At 51.8% G+C, this 18,478-nt stretch overlaps 1 protein-coding gene across 7 annotated transcripts in view; it reads right to left on the bottom strand.

The window, feature by feature from the left end:
- Positions 1–1,141: 1,141 nt before the first annotated feature.
- The window catches only part of otud7b (OTU deubiquitinase 7B), a 29,917-nt gene continuing 12,580 nt past the window's right edge, over positions 1,142–18,478 (bottom strand). For 6 of the 7 annotated variants that reach the window (XM_072282731.1, XM_072282686.1, XM_072282695.1 and 3 more), the window contains 11 exons: positions 18,022–18,192; positions 14,118–14,333; positions 13,713–13,814; positions 13,461–13,588; positions 12,247–12,359; positions 10,965–11,000; positions 10,350–10,477; positions 9,341–9,490; positions 8,058–8,172; positions 6,340–6,424; positions 1,142–4,384 (listed from right to left, as the gene is read on the bottom strand). In XM_072282731.1, the coding sequence (XP_072138832.1) occupies positions 3,359–4,384; positions 6,340–6,424; positions 8,058–8,172; positions 9,341–9,490; positions 10,350–10,477; positions 10,965–11,000; positions 12,247–12,359; positions 13,461–13,588; positions 13,713–13,814; positions 14,118–14,333; positions 18,022–18,192 (2,270 nt within the window). In that variant the 3' untranslated portion in view covers positions 1,142–3,358. The remainder of the gene's footprint in view (positions 4,385–6,339; positions 6,425–8,057; positions 8,173–9,340; positions 9,491–10,349; positions 10,478–10,964; positions 11,001–12,246; positions 12,360–13,460; positions 13,589–13,712; positions 13,815–14,117; positions 14,334–18,021; positions 18,193–18,478) is intronic. The other variant, XM_072282740.1, reaches the window with a different exon arrangement.

Raw genomic sequence — 18,478 nt, forward strand, 5'->3', positions numbered from 1 at the left:
GTCAAATGCAATGTTAGCATTCATTTCAACAGGACCAGAATATAAGCACAAGGATGTAACGTTGAAGCTTCATAAAGGTGAGTGTTGGAGTGTTGTGAGCCCCTTATCAAAGAAAGGATGTGCTGAAACTGGAGAGGGTTTAAAGGAGGCTTACGAAAACAATTCCAGGATTGAATGGCATGTCATATGAAGAGTGGTTGATGGCTCTGGGCCTGTATTCACTAGAATTCAGAAGAATGAGGGGTGCCCTCATTGAAACCTATCAAATGGTGAAAGGCCTCGATAGAGTGGATGTGGGGAGGATGTTTCCTATGGTGGGAGAGTCTATGACCAGAGGACACAGCCTCAGAATAAAGGGGTGTCCTTTCAGAATGGAAATGAGGGATCTCTTTAGCCAGAGAGTGGTGAATCTGTGGAATTCATTGCCACAGGCAGCTGTGGAGGCCAAATCTTTATGTATATTTTAGGCAGAGGTTGATAGATTCTTGATTGGTCAGGGCATGAAGGGATACGGGGAGAACACAAGAGATTGGGGCTGAATGAGAGGAATATTGGAATGATGAAATGGCCTCATTCTGCTGCTCTATATTAGGTTGCCTGAGCTACTGAGTTCCTCCAGCATTTTGTGTGTATTACTCAAGATTTCCATCGTCTGCAGACCCTAAGTTCAAGGTTCCCAGTACTGAGGATGGCATCAGTCAGCGACGGTGGGGGCGGGGGTGTTTTTTCTCTTGTGAATGTGTGGCCTGTGTCTATGAAGCTGCTGCAAGTGAGTTTCTCATTGCACCGCGCCCGTGTACACACTTGGCGACCTTTCATTAACTGATATTTGAAAACTCAATCTTCAAACACATAATACTCTGGAACCGTTCACTAACCTGAAGGCGTCGTCTGGTATGGAGGGGTCACTGCACAAGATCGGGGAAGAAGCAGCAGAAAGTTGTAAACTCAGCCAGCCAGCTCCATCGTTATGTTTATTTGTTGCTAATTATTATGTATTGCAGTGTACTGCTCCCGGAAAACAACAACTTTCACGGCCTACACCAGGGGTATTAAACCTGATTCTGATTCAGACTCCCTATTCCCAACTCAAGCCCTCCCTCGTTTCCAATCCCAAGTAGGACCAGGCACAACAGCAGGCTTTATTCGGGGGTCCGTCCCCCCCTCAAGTTTATTCCAAAAATACTGTGAATAGAGAAATGTCTATGTTCTGTACATTCTAACTCTAACATACAGCGTTGAAAATTTACAGAGGAAAGCAAAACAACTCGAGAGTGTGTCGCCGACCGGAGTCCCTCTGAGATTAACACTCACCTCCACGGGAGGGCCAGCAAGGACCGAGATGCCCATCTGAGTAATTAAAATTTATTAACTTTATACAGTGACAATATACAGTTCTCGTCAGGGCAACTAGATAGGGAACCTTTCTCTCTCTCTCAAATACCCCGCATTCCCTCCCCATGGTCACAGAGAAACCCCCGCCATTCACCCGATTCTGGAAGCAGTGAGAATCTGGGACAGAGGCGGAGGATATTTACACTCTCTTATCCCGGCGGCTCCGCCCCTCCCATCACTCAATCACTATCCCCGCTCCCCCGGGCGGGAACTTCCTCCCTCCCCCAACACACAAAAGTCACTAAATCTGCAAACAAAGTTTAAATAAAACTTCAGCGGTTTGTTTGGGGCTGGTTAACACTCGCCGACCGTGCGGCGCTCCCTCGGTGCTAACAGCCAGTGATTGTGCGGTGCTCCCTCAGAACTGCTAATACCGAAAGTGCGGTGCTTCCTCGGGTCTAGCTCCCACCAACTGCGGCGCTCCCTCATACCTGCCAACACAAATGTGCGGCGCTCCTTCTACCTTTCACTGATTGGGAGCTCCCTCAGTAGTGCCAATACCAAATGTGCGGCGCTCCCTCGGGACTGGCCCCGCTGACTGCGCAGTGCTTTCTCCGGAGCCCAGCTGAATTCGGAACCGCGGCGGCGAGTCAACCTCCGCACTGACACCAGCTCCAAGCACTTCTTACAGCGGTTGTGGGGACAGGTTCTGCACCGTGACGGGACCGGGGGCCGCCGCTTCACACCAAGGCAACGCTGGAAGTCCGAAGGCCTTTGGCAGGGGAGTGTGGAGTTTCTGGGTGGTTGGGGAAGGGGCGGAGGCGAGAGAGAAACTGGCCATGCCGGCAGCAGCAGAGGATGGAGGTCAGCGGACAGGGGGTGAAAGGAGGGTGGAGGGGAAGGGTTAAAGGAAAAGGAGGGGAAGGGGAAAAGGAGGGGAAGGGGAAAAGGAAAAGGAGGGGAAGGGGAAAAGGAAAAGGAGGGGAAGGGGAAAAGGAAAAGGGGAAGGGGAAAAGGGAAAGGAGGGGAAGGGGAAAAGGGAAAGGAGGGGAAGGGGAAAAGGGAAAGGAGGGGAAGGGGAAAAGGGAAAGGAGGGGAAGGGGAAAAGGAAAAGGAGGGGAAGGGGAAAAGGAAAAGGAGAGGAAGGGGAAAAGGAAAAGAGGGGAAGGGGAAAAGGAAAAGGAGGGGAAGGGGAAAAGGAAAAGGAGGGGAAGGGGAAAAGGAAAAGGAGGGGAAGGGGAAAAGGAAAAGGAGGGGAAGGGAAAAGGAAAAGGAGGGGAAGGGGAAAAGGAAAAGGAGGGGAAGGGGAAAAGGAGGGGAGGGGGAAAAGGAGGGGAGGGGGAAAAGGAGGGGAGGGGGAAAAGGAGGGGAAGGGGGAAAAGGAGGGGAAGGGGAAAAGGAGGGGAAGGGGAAAAGGAGGGGAAGGGGAAAAGGAGGGGAAGGGGGAAAAGGAGGGGAAGGGGAAAAGGAGGGAAAGGGGAAAAGGGAAAGGAGGGGAAGGGGAAACAGAAAAGGAGGGGAAGGGGAAAAGGAAAAGGAGGGGAAGGGGAAAAAGGAAAAGGAGGGGAAGGGGAAAAAGGAAAAGGAGGGGAAGGGGAAAAAGGAAAAGGAGGGGAAGGGGAAAAAGGAAAAGGAGGGGAGCTGGGATGCCGAGAGGTCAGAGGTGAGAAGTCCAGCGAGCGCAGGGAGCTTGCTCCCTCTCTGACCTGTGATCCCTGGGGGACAGGAGCTGTGAATTAACTCCTCCCATAACCAGTCACCCATCGCTGCTCAAATGCCAACCATCCCCAATCATCCGACGGGGTGGAGGAGGAGGGGTGTGGGAAGGTGGGCGAAGGGAGACGACTCCTTGCTGCGGCTTGGGATTTTCTGCCATCCCCTGCTCCACTGCTGAGCACAGCTTAGGCTCTCACTGCTGCTGGGGACACACTGGGCCAGGGCGGGGTGGGGCGGGACATCTCCTTGCCTCTTCCTCTCTTTTGGGCCCAGGTTGGGACTCCCCCACCACCCCCACCCCCACCGCTCAGAGTTGGTGGGACAGGCTGTCCCGCTCCCTCCTGCGCAGCTCATCACGGTAGCAGCAGGAGCAGTAATTGCCCGTCTCTGGGTGCCCGTAGAAGGTGCAGTTGGCCTGCCGGCACTTGGTCTGGTGCACTGGAGGCTGGGCTGGGCAGGGGGCTGCTTCCCCCGGCCTGTCCCCCACCACCTCCCCCTCCTCACCCTCTGTCCCACCCTCCAGCGCCCTGCCCCGCTCCCGGCAGGGTCTGGACCCTCCCGCCAGCTGTCTCCGGGTCTCCTGGGCTCCGGGCCCGATTATGGTGGGCCTGGGAATGCTCAGTAGGCCTGGGGGGCGGGCTGAGAGCCTGGAAGCCAGCGTCAGCTGGCTGGTTGGAGAGCCCGGGGCTGGGGCTGGGGCTGGGGCCGGGGCTGGGGCTGGGGCCGGGGCTGGGGAGAGGCCCGCTCCTTCCGGGGTATCGACCTCCTCCCTAGCTGCCTCCTGCTCAGCCAGGAAGCGGCCTTCGGCGTCGCTCAGGTACCGCTGGATCATCTCCTCCTGGAAGGGGTGCCGATGGCTGGCGCTCAGCAGGCCGGTCAGAATGAACTTGCGCTCGCCTTGCATGGCGGCCCGCAGGATGCTGAGGCTCAGCTGGACGTCGCTGGTGCAGGGGCTGCTCTCCGTCCCAGTCCCGGATCCTGGAGGCGAGCCTTCCTTCCCACCCGCCTTCTGACCCTTTAGCGAGCCTTTCTTCCGGGCCTTGTCCTGGCCTCCAGCCCGGCCCCCCTTGCCATGCATGAAGCCCATGTTGCGGCGTAACTTGCTGCCTAGGCTCTTGCCGAAGCTGCCCAGCTTGTTGGCCACCGACTCTGCCCTCCTCGTTTCCTTGTCCCGGCGACACTTGTCCCGGCCCCCCCCTCCTCCTCCTCCGCTGCTGCCGCCATTGGAGCCACTGCCCACCGATTCCTTGTCGGATTCCCGGTCGGACTCCGCCACTGATCGGCTATCGTCGCCTCCCGAGGCACTGGGCGATTCTGGCTGAGCCAGGGGTGCCTGCAGGGCGAAGTGAGGTGGGAGAGAGAGAACAGAAGTTACACCAGTCATGGGTGGGGTGAGCGGAACGGTCAAATGGACAGGGCTGGGTGGGGTTAGGAATGGTGGAGAGGGCTGAATGGACAGGGCTTGTGGGGGGGGGTGCAATGGTGGAGAGGGCTGAATGGCTGGGACTGAGTGAAGCTCAATGCATTACTGGAGAGGATAGATGAGGGAATCACGGTTGATGTAGTGTGCAGAGTGGCTTCAACTAGAAACAGTGTAGAAAAGATTTACGGGGTGTCTTGAAGTACAAGACGAGGTTGTGTAGACTGGGGCTTTATTCCACGGGGCATGGGAGATTGTGGGGTGTATAAAGTTCCCAAAGCAAACAGACCACTCAGTCCAAACCAAATTTCCACCTGCACCTATCCCAATAGCTAGCACTTGGTCTAATGCCTTGGCAGCTTGAACTAGAAAGAGGGCAGAAAAGACTTATTGGGATGTTACCTGGACTTTGGGGAGGCTGAGTTACAAGCAGAGATTGCGCAGACCAAGACCTTATTCCCTCCAATATAGGAATCGAGGTAAATAAGATCATGCAAGGCATTTACAGGGTCTTCTCCCCCAGGATTGGAGAATCAACAACTTTGGTTTAAGGTGAGAGGGGAGAGATTTACCAGGAACCTGGGGAACAGTTTTTTCCACCCAGATGGTGGTTCAGTACATGGAATGAGCTGCCAGAAGAAGTGGTTGAGGTACTGTGTAGGTACATTAATAACATTTAACAAGTACATCTGTCCCTCTGCCCATTACACCAATGTCGTTTGGGACAACAATGAATGTCCTCCATCTGTGACAGTGTTCAGGGCTTCCTTCATCATGCTCAGCAGCTTCCTCTCGGTTTTCACTACTGTCGGCCGCGCAAACCCCAGGTGGAGACTCAGGAATACCCTCATACTCAGATGTAGAAGGATTCTTCATTGCCATTTCCGTAACAAATTTGTTCTACCAGTCAGGGTTGTTGGCCCTGAGCTGAACCTCCAAACCTGGAGGACTGGTGGACCACTCTTAGTCTGGCCTCTACCCTTTGACCTGTTTGGCATGGGTGAGCCAAAGCAAAAGGACCTGACTCTGACCAACGTAACCTTATCATTGGGTTTGGAGGCTTGCCTGCCTCAGTGACCCAGGGAGCTGTGGTCCTCTTGGAGATGCACAAGTAGATGATAGAGATAATGGGCAAAAAGATACGTGATCATGAGGTGAAAGTCTTCCTAGGGAGGGGGTGCTGAAAGCAAGAAGGCAAAGGATTCAGATCAGAGGTGAGAGATTTAAAAGGGACATCAGGGACTGATTTTCATGTAAAGAGTGACACATATTTGGAATGAGGTCCTGTTTGCCCACTCTTGGCCCACATCTCTCTAAATTGTTCCTTTTCATTCACCTGTCCAAATGTCTTTTTAATGTTGTACCTGTACCTGGCTCTACCACTTCTTCAGGCAGCAGATTTGGTCTTTTGAGGGGAAAAATTGCCCCTCAAGTCTCTTTTAAACTATTTCCCCCTCTCACCCTTATCCTGTGCTCTCTGGTTTTATATTCCCCCACCCCGGGGGAGAGGGGGGAAGAAGATATTACCAAACCCTCAGATGCCACATTAGCATTCAGAGTTCAATTCCAGCATTGCTGTCTGGAAGGAGTTTGTACATCCTCTCCTGTGACTGTGTGGGTTTCCTCCAAAGATGTGCTGGTTAGTAGGTTAACTGGTCATTGTAAATCCTCCCATAATTAGGAGGGTTAAACTGGGGCTCATTGGGCTGGAAGAGCCTGTTTGATGCATTGTGGGTGTGTGGCTCAGGTTCGAGGACAGAGAGCGGACAGGGGTCAGGGGACTGGGACCAGTCTGAGCTGAGGTTGCGATCCCAACATGGTGTAGGTGGAAGGCGAAAACAAGGGAGCGCAGGGCTCCAGGGCCTTACCCGTGGCTCGCAGGCCACCTGTATCCAGGTCACGTTCATGTAGGAGTGTAGTAAATGCAGCTTCGCCTCCAGGGAAACCGTCACACTGAGGAACAGAAAACAGGGCGGCCGTTACACAGCAATAGTCTCCCCAGCACCCCCTTGCAAATGTCCCTTCTCCTAATGCTCCTGCCCCTCTGGGATGGGGAGGAAGACCTCATTGCCCCACTGCTGAACAAACCCTTCAAGGAACTCTCCAAACTAAGTGTTAAGAGTCTGTTTCTGACTGGGGAATGAACTCAGAAATTAAGATGTGCAAAAGAACTTGGGAATCCTCACGCAGGATTCCCCAAAGGCTAATTTGCCAGTTGAGTCAGTGGTGAGGAAGGGAAATGCAATGTTAACATTCATTTTGAGAGGACTAGAATATACAAGCAAGGAAATAATGTTGTGCCAAGGTTCTAAATGACCACAAATGGAGCATTCTGAGCAATTTAAGCCCCGTATCTAAGAAAGGATGTGCTGGAATTAGAGAGGGTGCTGTGGAGTTTCACAAGAATGAAAGAGTTCATGTATGAGGAGCCTGTACTTGCTGGAGATTAGAAGAATGAGGGGAGAATCTCATGGAATATTGAAAGGCCGGGAGAGAGAGGATGTGGAGAGGATGTTACCAATACTGGGAGAATCTCTGACCAGACAACACAGCCTCAGAATAGAAAGACGTTCCTTTAGAACAGATATGAGGAAGAATTACTTTAGCCACAGGGTGGTGAATCTGTGGAATTCATGGCCAGAGACACTGTGGAGGCCAAGTGATATATTTCAAGGGAGGCTGATAGGCTCTTGATTAACCAGGACGTCAAAGGTTATGGGGAGAAGACAGAAGAATGGGGTTGAGGGGGAAAATAAATCAGCCATGATGGAATGGCAGAGATGGGCCAAATATCTTGTCTCCTAGGTCGTATGGGAAAGAACAAAGGGGCAGAGTGGCACCAAATCTACAACTTTTCATAAGATCGTGGACAATCTCGCCTCCCACTGACACCCCTCCCGTGACCCTCCAACCCCTCACTCACAAGTAGTCTATCCAGCCCTACTTTGAAGGCATACAAAGGCCCCCAGCCTTCCGTATCCCAGAGGCAAAGATGTTGTCCCACGTCTCCCTCTTAAAAGGGCCTGCTGTACTCTAAAATCCAGTATCGCTGAACACCTCCCACCTCTAAAGAACCATAAGGTATGGGAGTAGAATTAGATCTTTCAATGAGATCAACCTCACTCTTTTAAAACTCCAGCGAATACAGGCCCAGAGCCAGCCAACAATCCGCAAAAATTAACCCTTTCGTTCCAGGATTGTGGAGGAGGAGGAGGAGTGTCGAGGGTGGAGGGTCTACCCTTGGATCTCGTGCCAAGGTGCGAGAGAAACTGGAGCCACAAGGGTCGGCTGAGATCGGGATCTGGAGTGAGACATGATCTGCTAGAGGAATTCAGCAAGCCCAGCAGCGTCTGCCGGGGGGGAGAGAAACTGTCGGCAGCTCTGCCTACGGTTTGTAGCTCCAGGTGTTACAGAATAGGGGCTGTTCAACAGCAACAGGCATCTCCTGGGGCCACATCTCAGGACAGCTCCGCCCCCACAACCAGGACGTTTGCACTGGGAAGGGGCGCCAGCTGGCAGATGGAATGGCGGTCTGGCGAAGGGAGGCAGAGGAAGAGCGGAGCGTTGCCTCAGTCCAGGGACATACCTGGCCAACCGGACTTCATCGTTATCGTCCCGCCCCCACTCCCAATCCTTCCCTGGGTCCACGGCGAAGTGAACTGGAAGCAAGTTGTGTTCAGAATCAGTCAGGGGGATAACGGCTAGAGAGCGGCGGAGAGGGAGAGAACAAGAGAGCTTAGAAACTTTATCAAAATAAATTATTTACAAAATTAAACCATCCAATGTCTTTTCATTTTTCCTATTCATAGTTAATGCTTTAAGGAGTGTTCTATTACATTCCTGCTTCCTTAAGGCTGTAACAGCCAACGGGGGGAGTGTGTAATGGGGATAAGCTCCCACTATCTATTAAATGCTCTCAATGCTCTGTGTCTCAAATTGCCTCTGCCAGCCTAGTCCAGCTCCTGGCCTTCACGTGTGGTTTAGCTACTAAGCCCAGCGGAACTGCTTCTACTGCCAGAAGGGGCAAAGGTGGATTTCTGGCGCCCTAAAACCAGTCGCTTTGGGCTGATGCGGCTCATCAGCCGTGGCTGGCAGCTCACCTAGAAGGAAAATTTTGATCCCAAACCTCCGCTGCCTTGCGGCTACATCCAGTCATGGGGAAGGCTTCGGAGCTGGAGTCCCTAAGGCAGTCCTACACTGAGCTCAGTGCTGACTGGCAACTCCCGCAATCCGTCAGTGGTGAACTATATTAGTCTCTGTGGGCGAGGCTGCTGCATGGGCTCTCCATATCGGACTGCCCTGGTTGCATATCACATAGGACACAACATCCATGGTCAACACCAACCAATAGAGACCACCACTATTACATTCTTTACAACCAAGAGGTCTGTTGCCACTCATTGTACACGACCACACTAACTGAGGGGCTTCCTCACCCACCCTGGCCCCTCCCCGTCCAGTAGCAGAAGACACTACACTGTGATCCTTCCCCAGCGAGCCCTTGCGGTGGCTGCACCATGATTCAGTGCGTCCCTCAGCACGTAACGCTGCAGCCCGGAACGTGCTGGTCAGCAGTGTTTCCCTATGGTCCTGACAAAACCAAAGAGCGTCTTTCACCGCGGTTAGAAACCGTTGCCACATACAGACCCTGGCAAATTCAAAATTTCGGTCTAATCGCCCACATTAGTTTGCTCACAATCTCATTGTTACGACTGCCATCGTTGGTTTGGCTATCCGCAACCCCAGACTGGTTTGGTTGGATGTTATCTGTGCTGTGGTAATGGCCGGCGTGAGACTCTGGGTGCAACCCTGCGCTACCCCGAACTCCCTGTGGGTGGGGCTGGATCAGGACGATTGGCCAGCGGATACCTTGCTCTTTGTTGGGCTCTTGCTGCTCCATGGAGACCAGGGCGGAGAAGTGGGCCTGGTCGTAGGCCAGCACAAGGGGTAAGTGGTGACACTTGCTCGCCGGGATCTCCAGAGGCAGGTAAATGCCACCAAACGGAATCGGGGCAAAGGCTGTAACCGAACACAGGCATTGACGGTTAGTGACTGGCAGTGCAACTACCAACAGTCCCCAAGATCAACCCACCTCCCCGGTTTCCCAACTACCAACACTACCCCAGCCACATAGAAAGTGCCTTCAATAGCAAGGGAGTGGATCTCAGGGAGGGAACAGAATGTGGAGGAAGCTTCACTCTGTGTCTGACTCTTGGGAGTGCGTGATGGGACGGTCTGGCAGGAGCTTTATTCTGCAAGTATGTGATGGGATGATGTAGAGCCAGCTTTGCCCTGTGATGGGACAGTGTAGAGGAGCTTCAGTCTGTGTCTGACCCCAGGAGTGTGTGATGGGACGGTATGGAGGGAGCTTCGCTCTGTGTCTGACCTCAGGAGTGTGCGATGGGACGGTACGGAGGGATGGAATGGTGTGGAGGGAGCTTCAGTCTGTCTCTGACGCTAGGAGTGTGTGATGGGACAGTATGGAGGGATCTTCAGTCTGTGTCTGACTCCGGAAGTGTGTGATGGGATGCTGTAGAGGGAGCTTCAGTCTGTCTCTGACGCTAGGAGTGTGTGATGGGACGCTGTAGAGGGAGCTTCAGTCTGTCTCTGACGCTAGGAGTGTGTGATGGGACGGTATGGAGGGATCTTCAGTCTGTGTCTGACTCCGGAAGTGTGTGATGGGATGCTGTAGAGGGAGCTTCAGTCTGTGTCTGACCCCAGGAGTCTGTGATGGGACGGTATGGAGGGATCTTCAGTCTGTGTCTGACTCCGGAAGTGTGTGATGGGATGCTGTAGAGGGAGCTTCGCTCTGTGTCTGACCTCAGGAGTGTGCGATGGGACTGTACGGAGGGATGGGATGGTGTGGAGGGAGCTTCACCTTCTCCACCCGAGTCTCTGAGCATGGTGTCTGCCACCACGACGATGGGTCTCCGCAACACATGCGCCAACACAAAGACGTGGAATTCCTCAAGACTCTCGTAGACCGGCTCTTCACTGCTGTCCGCACTGTAACACATATACTCGAGTTAACACAGCTACAGGCATGGCCTCCATCTCAGTACAAGGAGATGGGATCCAGCCCACAGGTCCTATAAGGACCACCCCAGATTCTTTTATGACACAGGAGACTACTTAGCCTTTCGAGTTCTGCTAGCTCTTGGAAGAGTCACTGCTTTTCTCTCTCAAGACCCTTCTACTTACACAGGGGCACAATCGTAGAGGTCAGGATCGAACCCACTGTGCAACAGTACTGTGGTGACAAAACCTCCTGTCTGCACCCTATCTGCTCACAGCCTCCAGAGCAGAGGCAGGAGCTCTCAACTCTCTCTGACCGGGCGCCCGTGCTCCCCTGGGACGGGAGAGAGATCAAGGAGAATGTCACCCCCAGCACTGTGTGCTTCACGGCAAGGCCCTATGGTAACGCAGGTTTACTTGTTTTGTTCCTGACCGGAGAGACAACGCAACGGCAGCAGTAACGAGGACACAGGCTCACCTGTTCAATGCAGGGAAGGTCGCCGTGGTCAGCCTCCTGCAAGAGGGAGGCACGAGTCAGCATCATCCCCTCCCCAAAACACGGTTACCACAGCGGTCTCCGCCCTCCCTCAAAACACTTCCACCCCAGGTCCAAGGGATCTTTCCGTCCCACACCATCTCCAAACCATTCCCCCCCCCCCATTAACAGCCCACTTATTGGATCCCTGTCACCCTCTCTATTCAGGACATGCTCTCTCCTCATTACCACCACCAGGAAGGAGGTACAGGAAACCTGAAGATCCACACTCAGTGTCTAAGGAACAGCTTGTTCCCCTCTGCCATCAGATTTCTGAACGGCCCATGAACCCTATCTCACTATTTTGCTCCCTCTGTGTACTACTTGGTTATTGTTTAAATACACTCAGTCGGTACAGGAGAGGAACCCGGTGTGGCCCATCCATTTCATGGTTTGACATGTTGTACATTCAGAGATGCTCTTCTGAGCACCACTGTTGTTATTTGAGTTACTATCACTTCCCTGCCAGTTTGAACTAGCTTGGCCGTTCTCCTCTGACCTCTCTCATCAACAAGGTGTTTTCACCCACAGAACTGCTGCTCACTGATGTTCCCCCCCCCCGCCCCATTTTTTGGACCATTCTCTATAAACTCTAGAGAATGTTGTGTATGAAAACCCCAGGAGATCAGCAGTTTCTGAGATACTCAAACCACTCCATCTGGCATCAACAATCATTCCACAGTCAAAGTCCCTTAGATCACGTTTCTTCACCATTCTGATGTTTGGTCTGAATAACAACTGAACCTCTTGACCATGTCTGCATGCTTTTCTGCGTTGAGTTGCTGCCACATGATTGGCTGATTAGATATTTGCATTAACGAGGTGTACAGGTGTAAAAATAATAATAAGTGCCCACTGAGTGTATTTCTTATTGTACATTAGAGCAGATTTTATATCTGGCCCTGTATTGCTGCTGTAAAACAACAAACTTCACCACCCAGGTCATTGATAATAAAGCTGATTCTTATTCCCTCAACCACTCCCCAAAAATATCCCGGAAAAGGCAGGGATTTCCTGGACACTGTTGCGAGGGAGGGATGGTCTCCAAGCTCACCTCCAGTTACCCCAGGACAGGATGGGAAGGGGCTGGAAGTTCAACCACTCTGCCCCTCGGCACCATTACCCCAGGAGAGGGAGGGAGTATGTGAGAGACCCTCCATTCTGGACAAGAGACGGTCCCTCTCAAGACACCCGTAGTACACAGCCTTATCCCCCAACTACCTACCCCGTACAGCCGTTGCCATTGCCGCTATAGTGAACCCGGGGTTGGCTGGACGCCAGCTTGATCAGCTCGTTCCACTCCTTCTGCCACTCCTCTTCCGTGTATACCAGGCCTGACTGTTGGGGGGAGGGGGGGGGGGGAGACGCAGGTTTCAGGAGCAGAAACACACCGCAAGGTACGGAAAGGCCGGGGTGGGGGAGGGAAAGGGTCCATGGGTGGGATGGAGAGAATAAGACCATAAGACATAGGAGCAGAATTGGTCCATTCAGCCCATCATTAAATTATGACTGATTTTTTTTATATACAGAGATACAGCACAGTAACAGGCCTTCTGGCCCAATGAAACATGCCCCCAATTAAACCCATGGGCTCTATTAACCTAGCTTGTACACCTCCGGACTATGGGAAGAAACCGGAGCACTCAAAGGAAACCCAGGTGGTTACGGGGAGAACGTACAAGCTCCTTACAGACAGTGGTGGGAATTGAACCTGGGTTGTTGTTGCTTTCAAATGAGTGAGCCAACTGCTACTTTACCAATCTCTCTCATTTCTGTTCTGCTTTTCCCTGTAACCTTCGACACTCTTAATAATTGAGAACCTATCACTCACCACATTAAATATACACAATGACTCAAAATGTCAAGAATTACACAGATTCTCCTCTATCTACATGAACTTCCAGCACATCTTATTTGTAAATTACCTCCTAATAACACTGTCCCCTCATTTGAAGCTCCCCCACCAGTGGAAATATCTCAGCATCTACCCCATCTTCTCTAAGACGTGATGGTCATAAGATTGTAAGAAAGTTTAGAAGAATGAGGGGAGAACTCATGAAATTGCTCTTACATCTTGGCAAGAGATCTTTGCCACCGACAGTTCCTCCTGTTCCGTAATCACAGGAATGAAAAGGTTAATGTCCGCGGGGTGTTTGATTGCTCTGGACCTGTTCTTGCTGGAATTTAAAAGAATGAGCAGGGATCTCTTGAATACTGAAAGGCTTTGATAGAATGGATGTGGAGAGGATGCTTCTCTCGGTGGGAGAGTCTAAGACCTGAGGGCACAGCCTGAGAACAGGATGTCTCTTTAGAACAGAGACGAGGAGGAATTTCTTTAGCCAGAAACTGCGGAATTCATTGCCACAGTTGGCTGTGGAGGCCAGGCCATTGGGTGTATTTAAATTATGATTCTGTGTCGGAGTTGGGGGCTGCGGTTACCTCTTTGTTCTGTTGTGTTTGTTGCCACCTCCACCGCCTCTTCAGTGCCTCCTTCTCTGCCCCTTTCCCCATGGTGGTGTACAGGGCCTTGCGCAGCATCAGGTCCCGGTCATGGAACCCCCACATCCCTGCGAACAAAAGACCGGGTGATTACACATCCCGACCGGCGGGGCACCCGCACGGCGCTTGGTTGCTCTGGAGCTGGCTGGTGCAGACGTTGTGGTGGGGGGAGGAGGAGGAAGGGCCACTCACCCAGGGAGGCGGCGTGAAGCAGGCAGTTACCGTCACCAGTCGTGGCCAGAGGGAGAAGGCGCTGGCAGCCCGCGTCCACATGAGCCCACCAGTTCAGCCGACCTGTGGGGACGGGCACAAGAGGTAGATAATCAAAGCAATAATGTTGGCACCCCCACTTCAGAACAGCCCAAAATATCTCACGAGTTTCCTCCCACCTACTGCACCATTCCACCTCCCCACTCTACCATTCCCCCATTACTCTCTGCACAGCCCCTCCCCATCTTCCCTGCCTCTCTTCACAACCCCATCTCCACCCCTCATATCTTCCAAACACCAGCAGAGCCGGGTGGTTTATGGAGGGGAAGGGGAAGAGAAGAGAGCCCGGTGGGGGAGTTGGGGGGTGTAGCACCACAGTGTTCCTACCTGCCTGCTCGAGGGCCACCAGCATGCTCTGCTCGATGAGGTCACGCTCGATGAAGCTACGGAACTGCTCGCGGTACACGGTCAGGTCGGGCAGCTGGAAGGTGCAGACGGGTGTCTCCAGCGAGTGCTCACTGCTGCCGTTGCTGGACATGTGGGAGCGAGCCAGCGACACGATGCTCGAGCTGGCGTGCGAGATGCCCCGGGCCAGACGTTTCTCTGCATCGGATCAGAGACCGGGGTTACAGGGGGTAGGATACACCTCCTCTCCCTCCCACCCGCTCCCCTGCAGATCGTTTACCCCAACCTTCCTTGCCATCTTCTTCACACTCTCCCTTTTCTCTCCCCCAATTCCTGTCTCTCATCGATCCCTCATAAACTTCACCCAGCTCAACTCCTAACTCTGCAACACCTTCCTTGTCCCTACTAGCCCCCTGGCCCCTCATAGTTCAAAGTCAATGTATTATTCAAATACAACCCTGAGATTTGTTTTCTTGCGGGCATTCACAGTAAATCCAAGAAACGCAACAGAATCAATGAAAGACCGCATCCAATAGGATGGTCCAACAGCCAGTGTACAAAAGACATGAACTGTGCAAATATTAAATAAATAAACAAACAAACAATAAGTACTGAGAACATGAGATGAAGGGTCCTTGAAAGTGAGTCCATAGGTTGTGGAATCCGTTCAGTGTTGGGGCGAGTGAAGTTATCCCCTTTAGTTCAAGAACCTGATGGTTGAGGGGTAATAACTGTTTCTGATCCTGGTGGTGAGGGTCCTGAGGCTCCTGTACCCTCTTCCTGATGGCAGCAGTGACAAGAGAGCATGGTCTGAGTGGCGGGGGTCCCTGACAATGGATGCCGCTTTCCTGTGACAGTACTCCACATAGATGTGCTCATTGGTGGGGAGGGTTTTACCCACGATGGACTGGGCCATATCCACTACTTTTTGGAGGATTTTCTGTTCAAGTGGATTGGTGTTTCATGATGCAACCGGTCAATATGTTCTCCACCGCACATCTATAGAAGGTTTTGTTCTGTTGGTTCCTGTGATCTGGGATGTTTTGAAGGAGTGCACGTTGCAAGTTTCTATCTATTGAGAATTGCTTCTAAATGGTAAGTTGCACAACGCCTCAGCTTGTTGTAACATGAACAAAGTCACCAGAGAGAGTGACTGAAGCCAGCGGATATAACCTGGTTTACGAGCAGGCATTATATTGAGACACTTTCAGAGGAAGAGGTCTGCTCGACCCAATATATGCTAAAGATCAAAGGACAATTCTACAATGCTTCCTTTGAATTACATAGAACTTTCACACCCCCTTCTTCGCGCCCGCACTCCAAAGTGAATGTTCATCAGCACTGTCTGGTTTTTCAATTAACTGCGGTTCGCAGCTCTAAAAACCTATTGCCCAGGGCTGCATTTTAAATTCGATGTACAGTCCATGTTCAGGATGAACATGTCCTTGAAAATAAGTCCATAGGTTGTTTAGTGATGGGGCGAGTGAAGTTATCCCTCCGGCTGAAGAGCCTGATGGTTGAGGGGAAGTAACTGTTCCTGAACCTGGCGGTGTGGGTCCTGAGGCTCCTGTACCTTCCTCCTGATGGCAGCAGTGAGAAGAAAGCTTGACCTGGATGGAGTATTCTCTGTTCAAGGGCATTGGTGTTTCCATACCAGGCTGCAATGCAGCCGGACAATATACTCTCCACTGCAGATCTATAGAACACACAACTCTGTCCTTGCACAGGCTACTGGCCCCTTATTTACAGAGGGTGTGTGATACAGTTTGGTGAAGGTACTCTGGGTTAACACCTGGGGTGGGGAGAGATCATCACTAAGGCTGGGACTCTCCTTAAGGAGGAGAGCATGTGTCCAACAGTAACACATGTCTGAGATGCCCTCTATTTAATGAGCTCCCCCTCCCCATCTCCAAAGTTCTGGGCTTCATTTGGAAGGTAGGCGTTTATTGCCCGAGTGGGGATGAACCAATTCCTGCAACCATCCCCAGATGGGGAAGGTGCTCCCACACAGTCCTGGGGAGCTGCCAGAATTTAGACCCCAGCAAAGAAACGGCTGATATATATTTCTGAATGGTGAGTGCCTAGAAAGCCATGAAACACCGGAAAAGGATTAGGGAGATTGGTGCATCAAGTCTGCTCCACTTCTCCATCATGGCTGATTTTCTTTTATCCCTCTCAACCCCATTCTCCTGCCTTCTCCCTTACTAATCAAGAACCTGTCAACCTCCACTTTAATGACCTGACCTCCATAGACATCTGCAGCAATGAATTCCAAAGACCTAACACCCTTTGGCTAAAGAATTTCCTGATCCCTCTTTTGATGGGACGTCCTTCTATTCCGAGGCTGTGCCTTCTGGTCCTCGACTATTGGAAACATCCTCTCCACATCCACTCTATTGAGGCGTTTTAATATTCCATAAGCTTCAACGGGATTCCTTCCCCCTCCCCAATTCTTCTGAACTCCGGCAAGTACAGTCCCAGAGCTGTCTGATGCTATTTAAACATGAACCTTTTCACTCCCGGGATCATTCTCCTCTGGACCCCAGCAATGCCAGCACACTCTTTCTTAGATAAGGGGTCCAAAACTGCTCAGACTTCCAAGTGAAGTCTGACCAATGGCTTATCAAGCCTCAGCCTCACATTCTTGCTCTTGTATCCTAGTCCTCTCAAAATGAATTGCATTTGCCTTTCTTATCACTGACATAACCTTCAAGTTAACCTTTAGGAACTCCCAAGTTCCTTTGCGCCTTGGATTTTTGAATTTTCTGCCCATTGAAAAAATAGTCTCCACTGTCATTCCCTCTACCAAAGTGCATGACCATACACTTCCCTACAACAAATTCCATCCGCCAATATTTTGCCTATTCTCCTAATCTGTCCAAGTCATTCTGCAGACTCCCTGCTTCCGCAATATTACCTACCCCTTCACCTGTCTTTGTATCGTCCTCAATCTTGGCCATAAAGCCATCAAAGACAAAGGTGAATGATAAAATAAACCTGATTCTGCCATGCCCAAATATTACCCAGGTCTTTACTGCCTGTGGGTACGGGCCAAGGAGCAGCGAATGGAGCTGAAGTTCATGCAGGCTTCAGCGAATATTCCTACCCAATGAGCACAACTGAACCACCAAACGTTTGGACCCAGGACCCTAACTCAAGGGTAGCTGCTTAGGGAATATCTCCCATTGTGGGGAAGGAGGGGCACACAAGTTCAGGCACAAAAACAAAAAGGAATGCTTGTGAAACAAAATGCTAACTGGTACATCGTCATCTGGTAATGGGGGAGGGCGGTGCACAGAAAGAGCCGCAGGAAGTCATAAACTCAGTCAGCTCCATCATGAGCACGAACCTCCTCAGCATCGGGGACACCTCAAAAAGATCTATGATTAAGGACTCCCATCATGAGGCCAGGACCTCTTCTCATTGCTATCACACAACTCAACATTTCAGGAAAAGCTTCTTTGCTTCTGCCATCAGATTTCTGAATGGACAGTGAATCCTCACTAATGTTTTTCCTCTCTTTTTGCATGGCTTTTTGATTTTCTTTATATATATTTCTTATTATAAATTGGAGATTTTCTATTATGTACTGGGGTGTGCAAAACAACTTTCACATCGTATCCCGGGTGATTCTGAATGGACAGGAATTTTCTTCTCTCACCCAACACCCCAAAGCTGGGAATTCATTTAGGAGGGGGCCAGGGAGAGGAGAGAACAGACGGCAGTGTGGGAGCAGGGGAAACAGCCTCACTGTGACTGATCAGTCTGGAGGGGATGATGCCTGCCTCGACGTCATACTCCCTAGTGAATGGGAGGAGCCACTACAAGCCACAGAGCTGATATCAACAAATGCTCCCCCTCCCTCCCCGCCAAGCTTCACCCTCACCTTGACCAGCCTCCTCGGACCGCTGCAGCGCGGGCCTCACTAGCCGCGGGGCCTCCTTGTCCAGCGCTCTCAGCCCGCGGGCCTCGTTGAACGCGGACGGCAGGCTGGCGGCATTCACCTGCCGGAGCTGCTCGAAGTCACTGAGAGCTGCCGTCAGGTCCCAGTTCTTGCCTGTGGGGAAGACGGAAGACGTCACAGTGGCAGCCTTCCCCGGGGCTGGTGAGGGGAACATCAGCGAAGGAGAGGGAACGTCATTGGAAGTGGTCCTGAAGGATCAGGGCTCATGAGGGTGATCAGGACACAGTGAGAAAGGAGATGGAGAATTGGAATACAACAAACAAGGTTGTGAATTTGGGATACAGGAAGAGAAGCATTTTGGGAATGAGGGAAAGAGGGGTGGCAGGAGATTGGGCCTGACTAGAACATAGGGAGAGAGAAGGTGGTGTTGGATATACTT

This window comes from Mobula birostris, chromosome 2, assembly GCF_030028105.1.
Source record: "Mobula birostris isolate sMobBir1 chromosome 2, sMobBir1.hap1, whole genome shotgun sequence".
Classification (NCBI taxonomy): Eukaryota; Metazoa; Chordata; class Chondrichthyes; order Myliobatiformes; family Myliobatidae; genus Mobula; species Mobula birostris.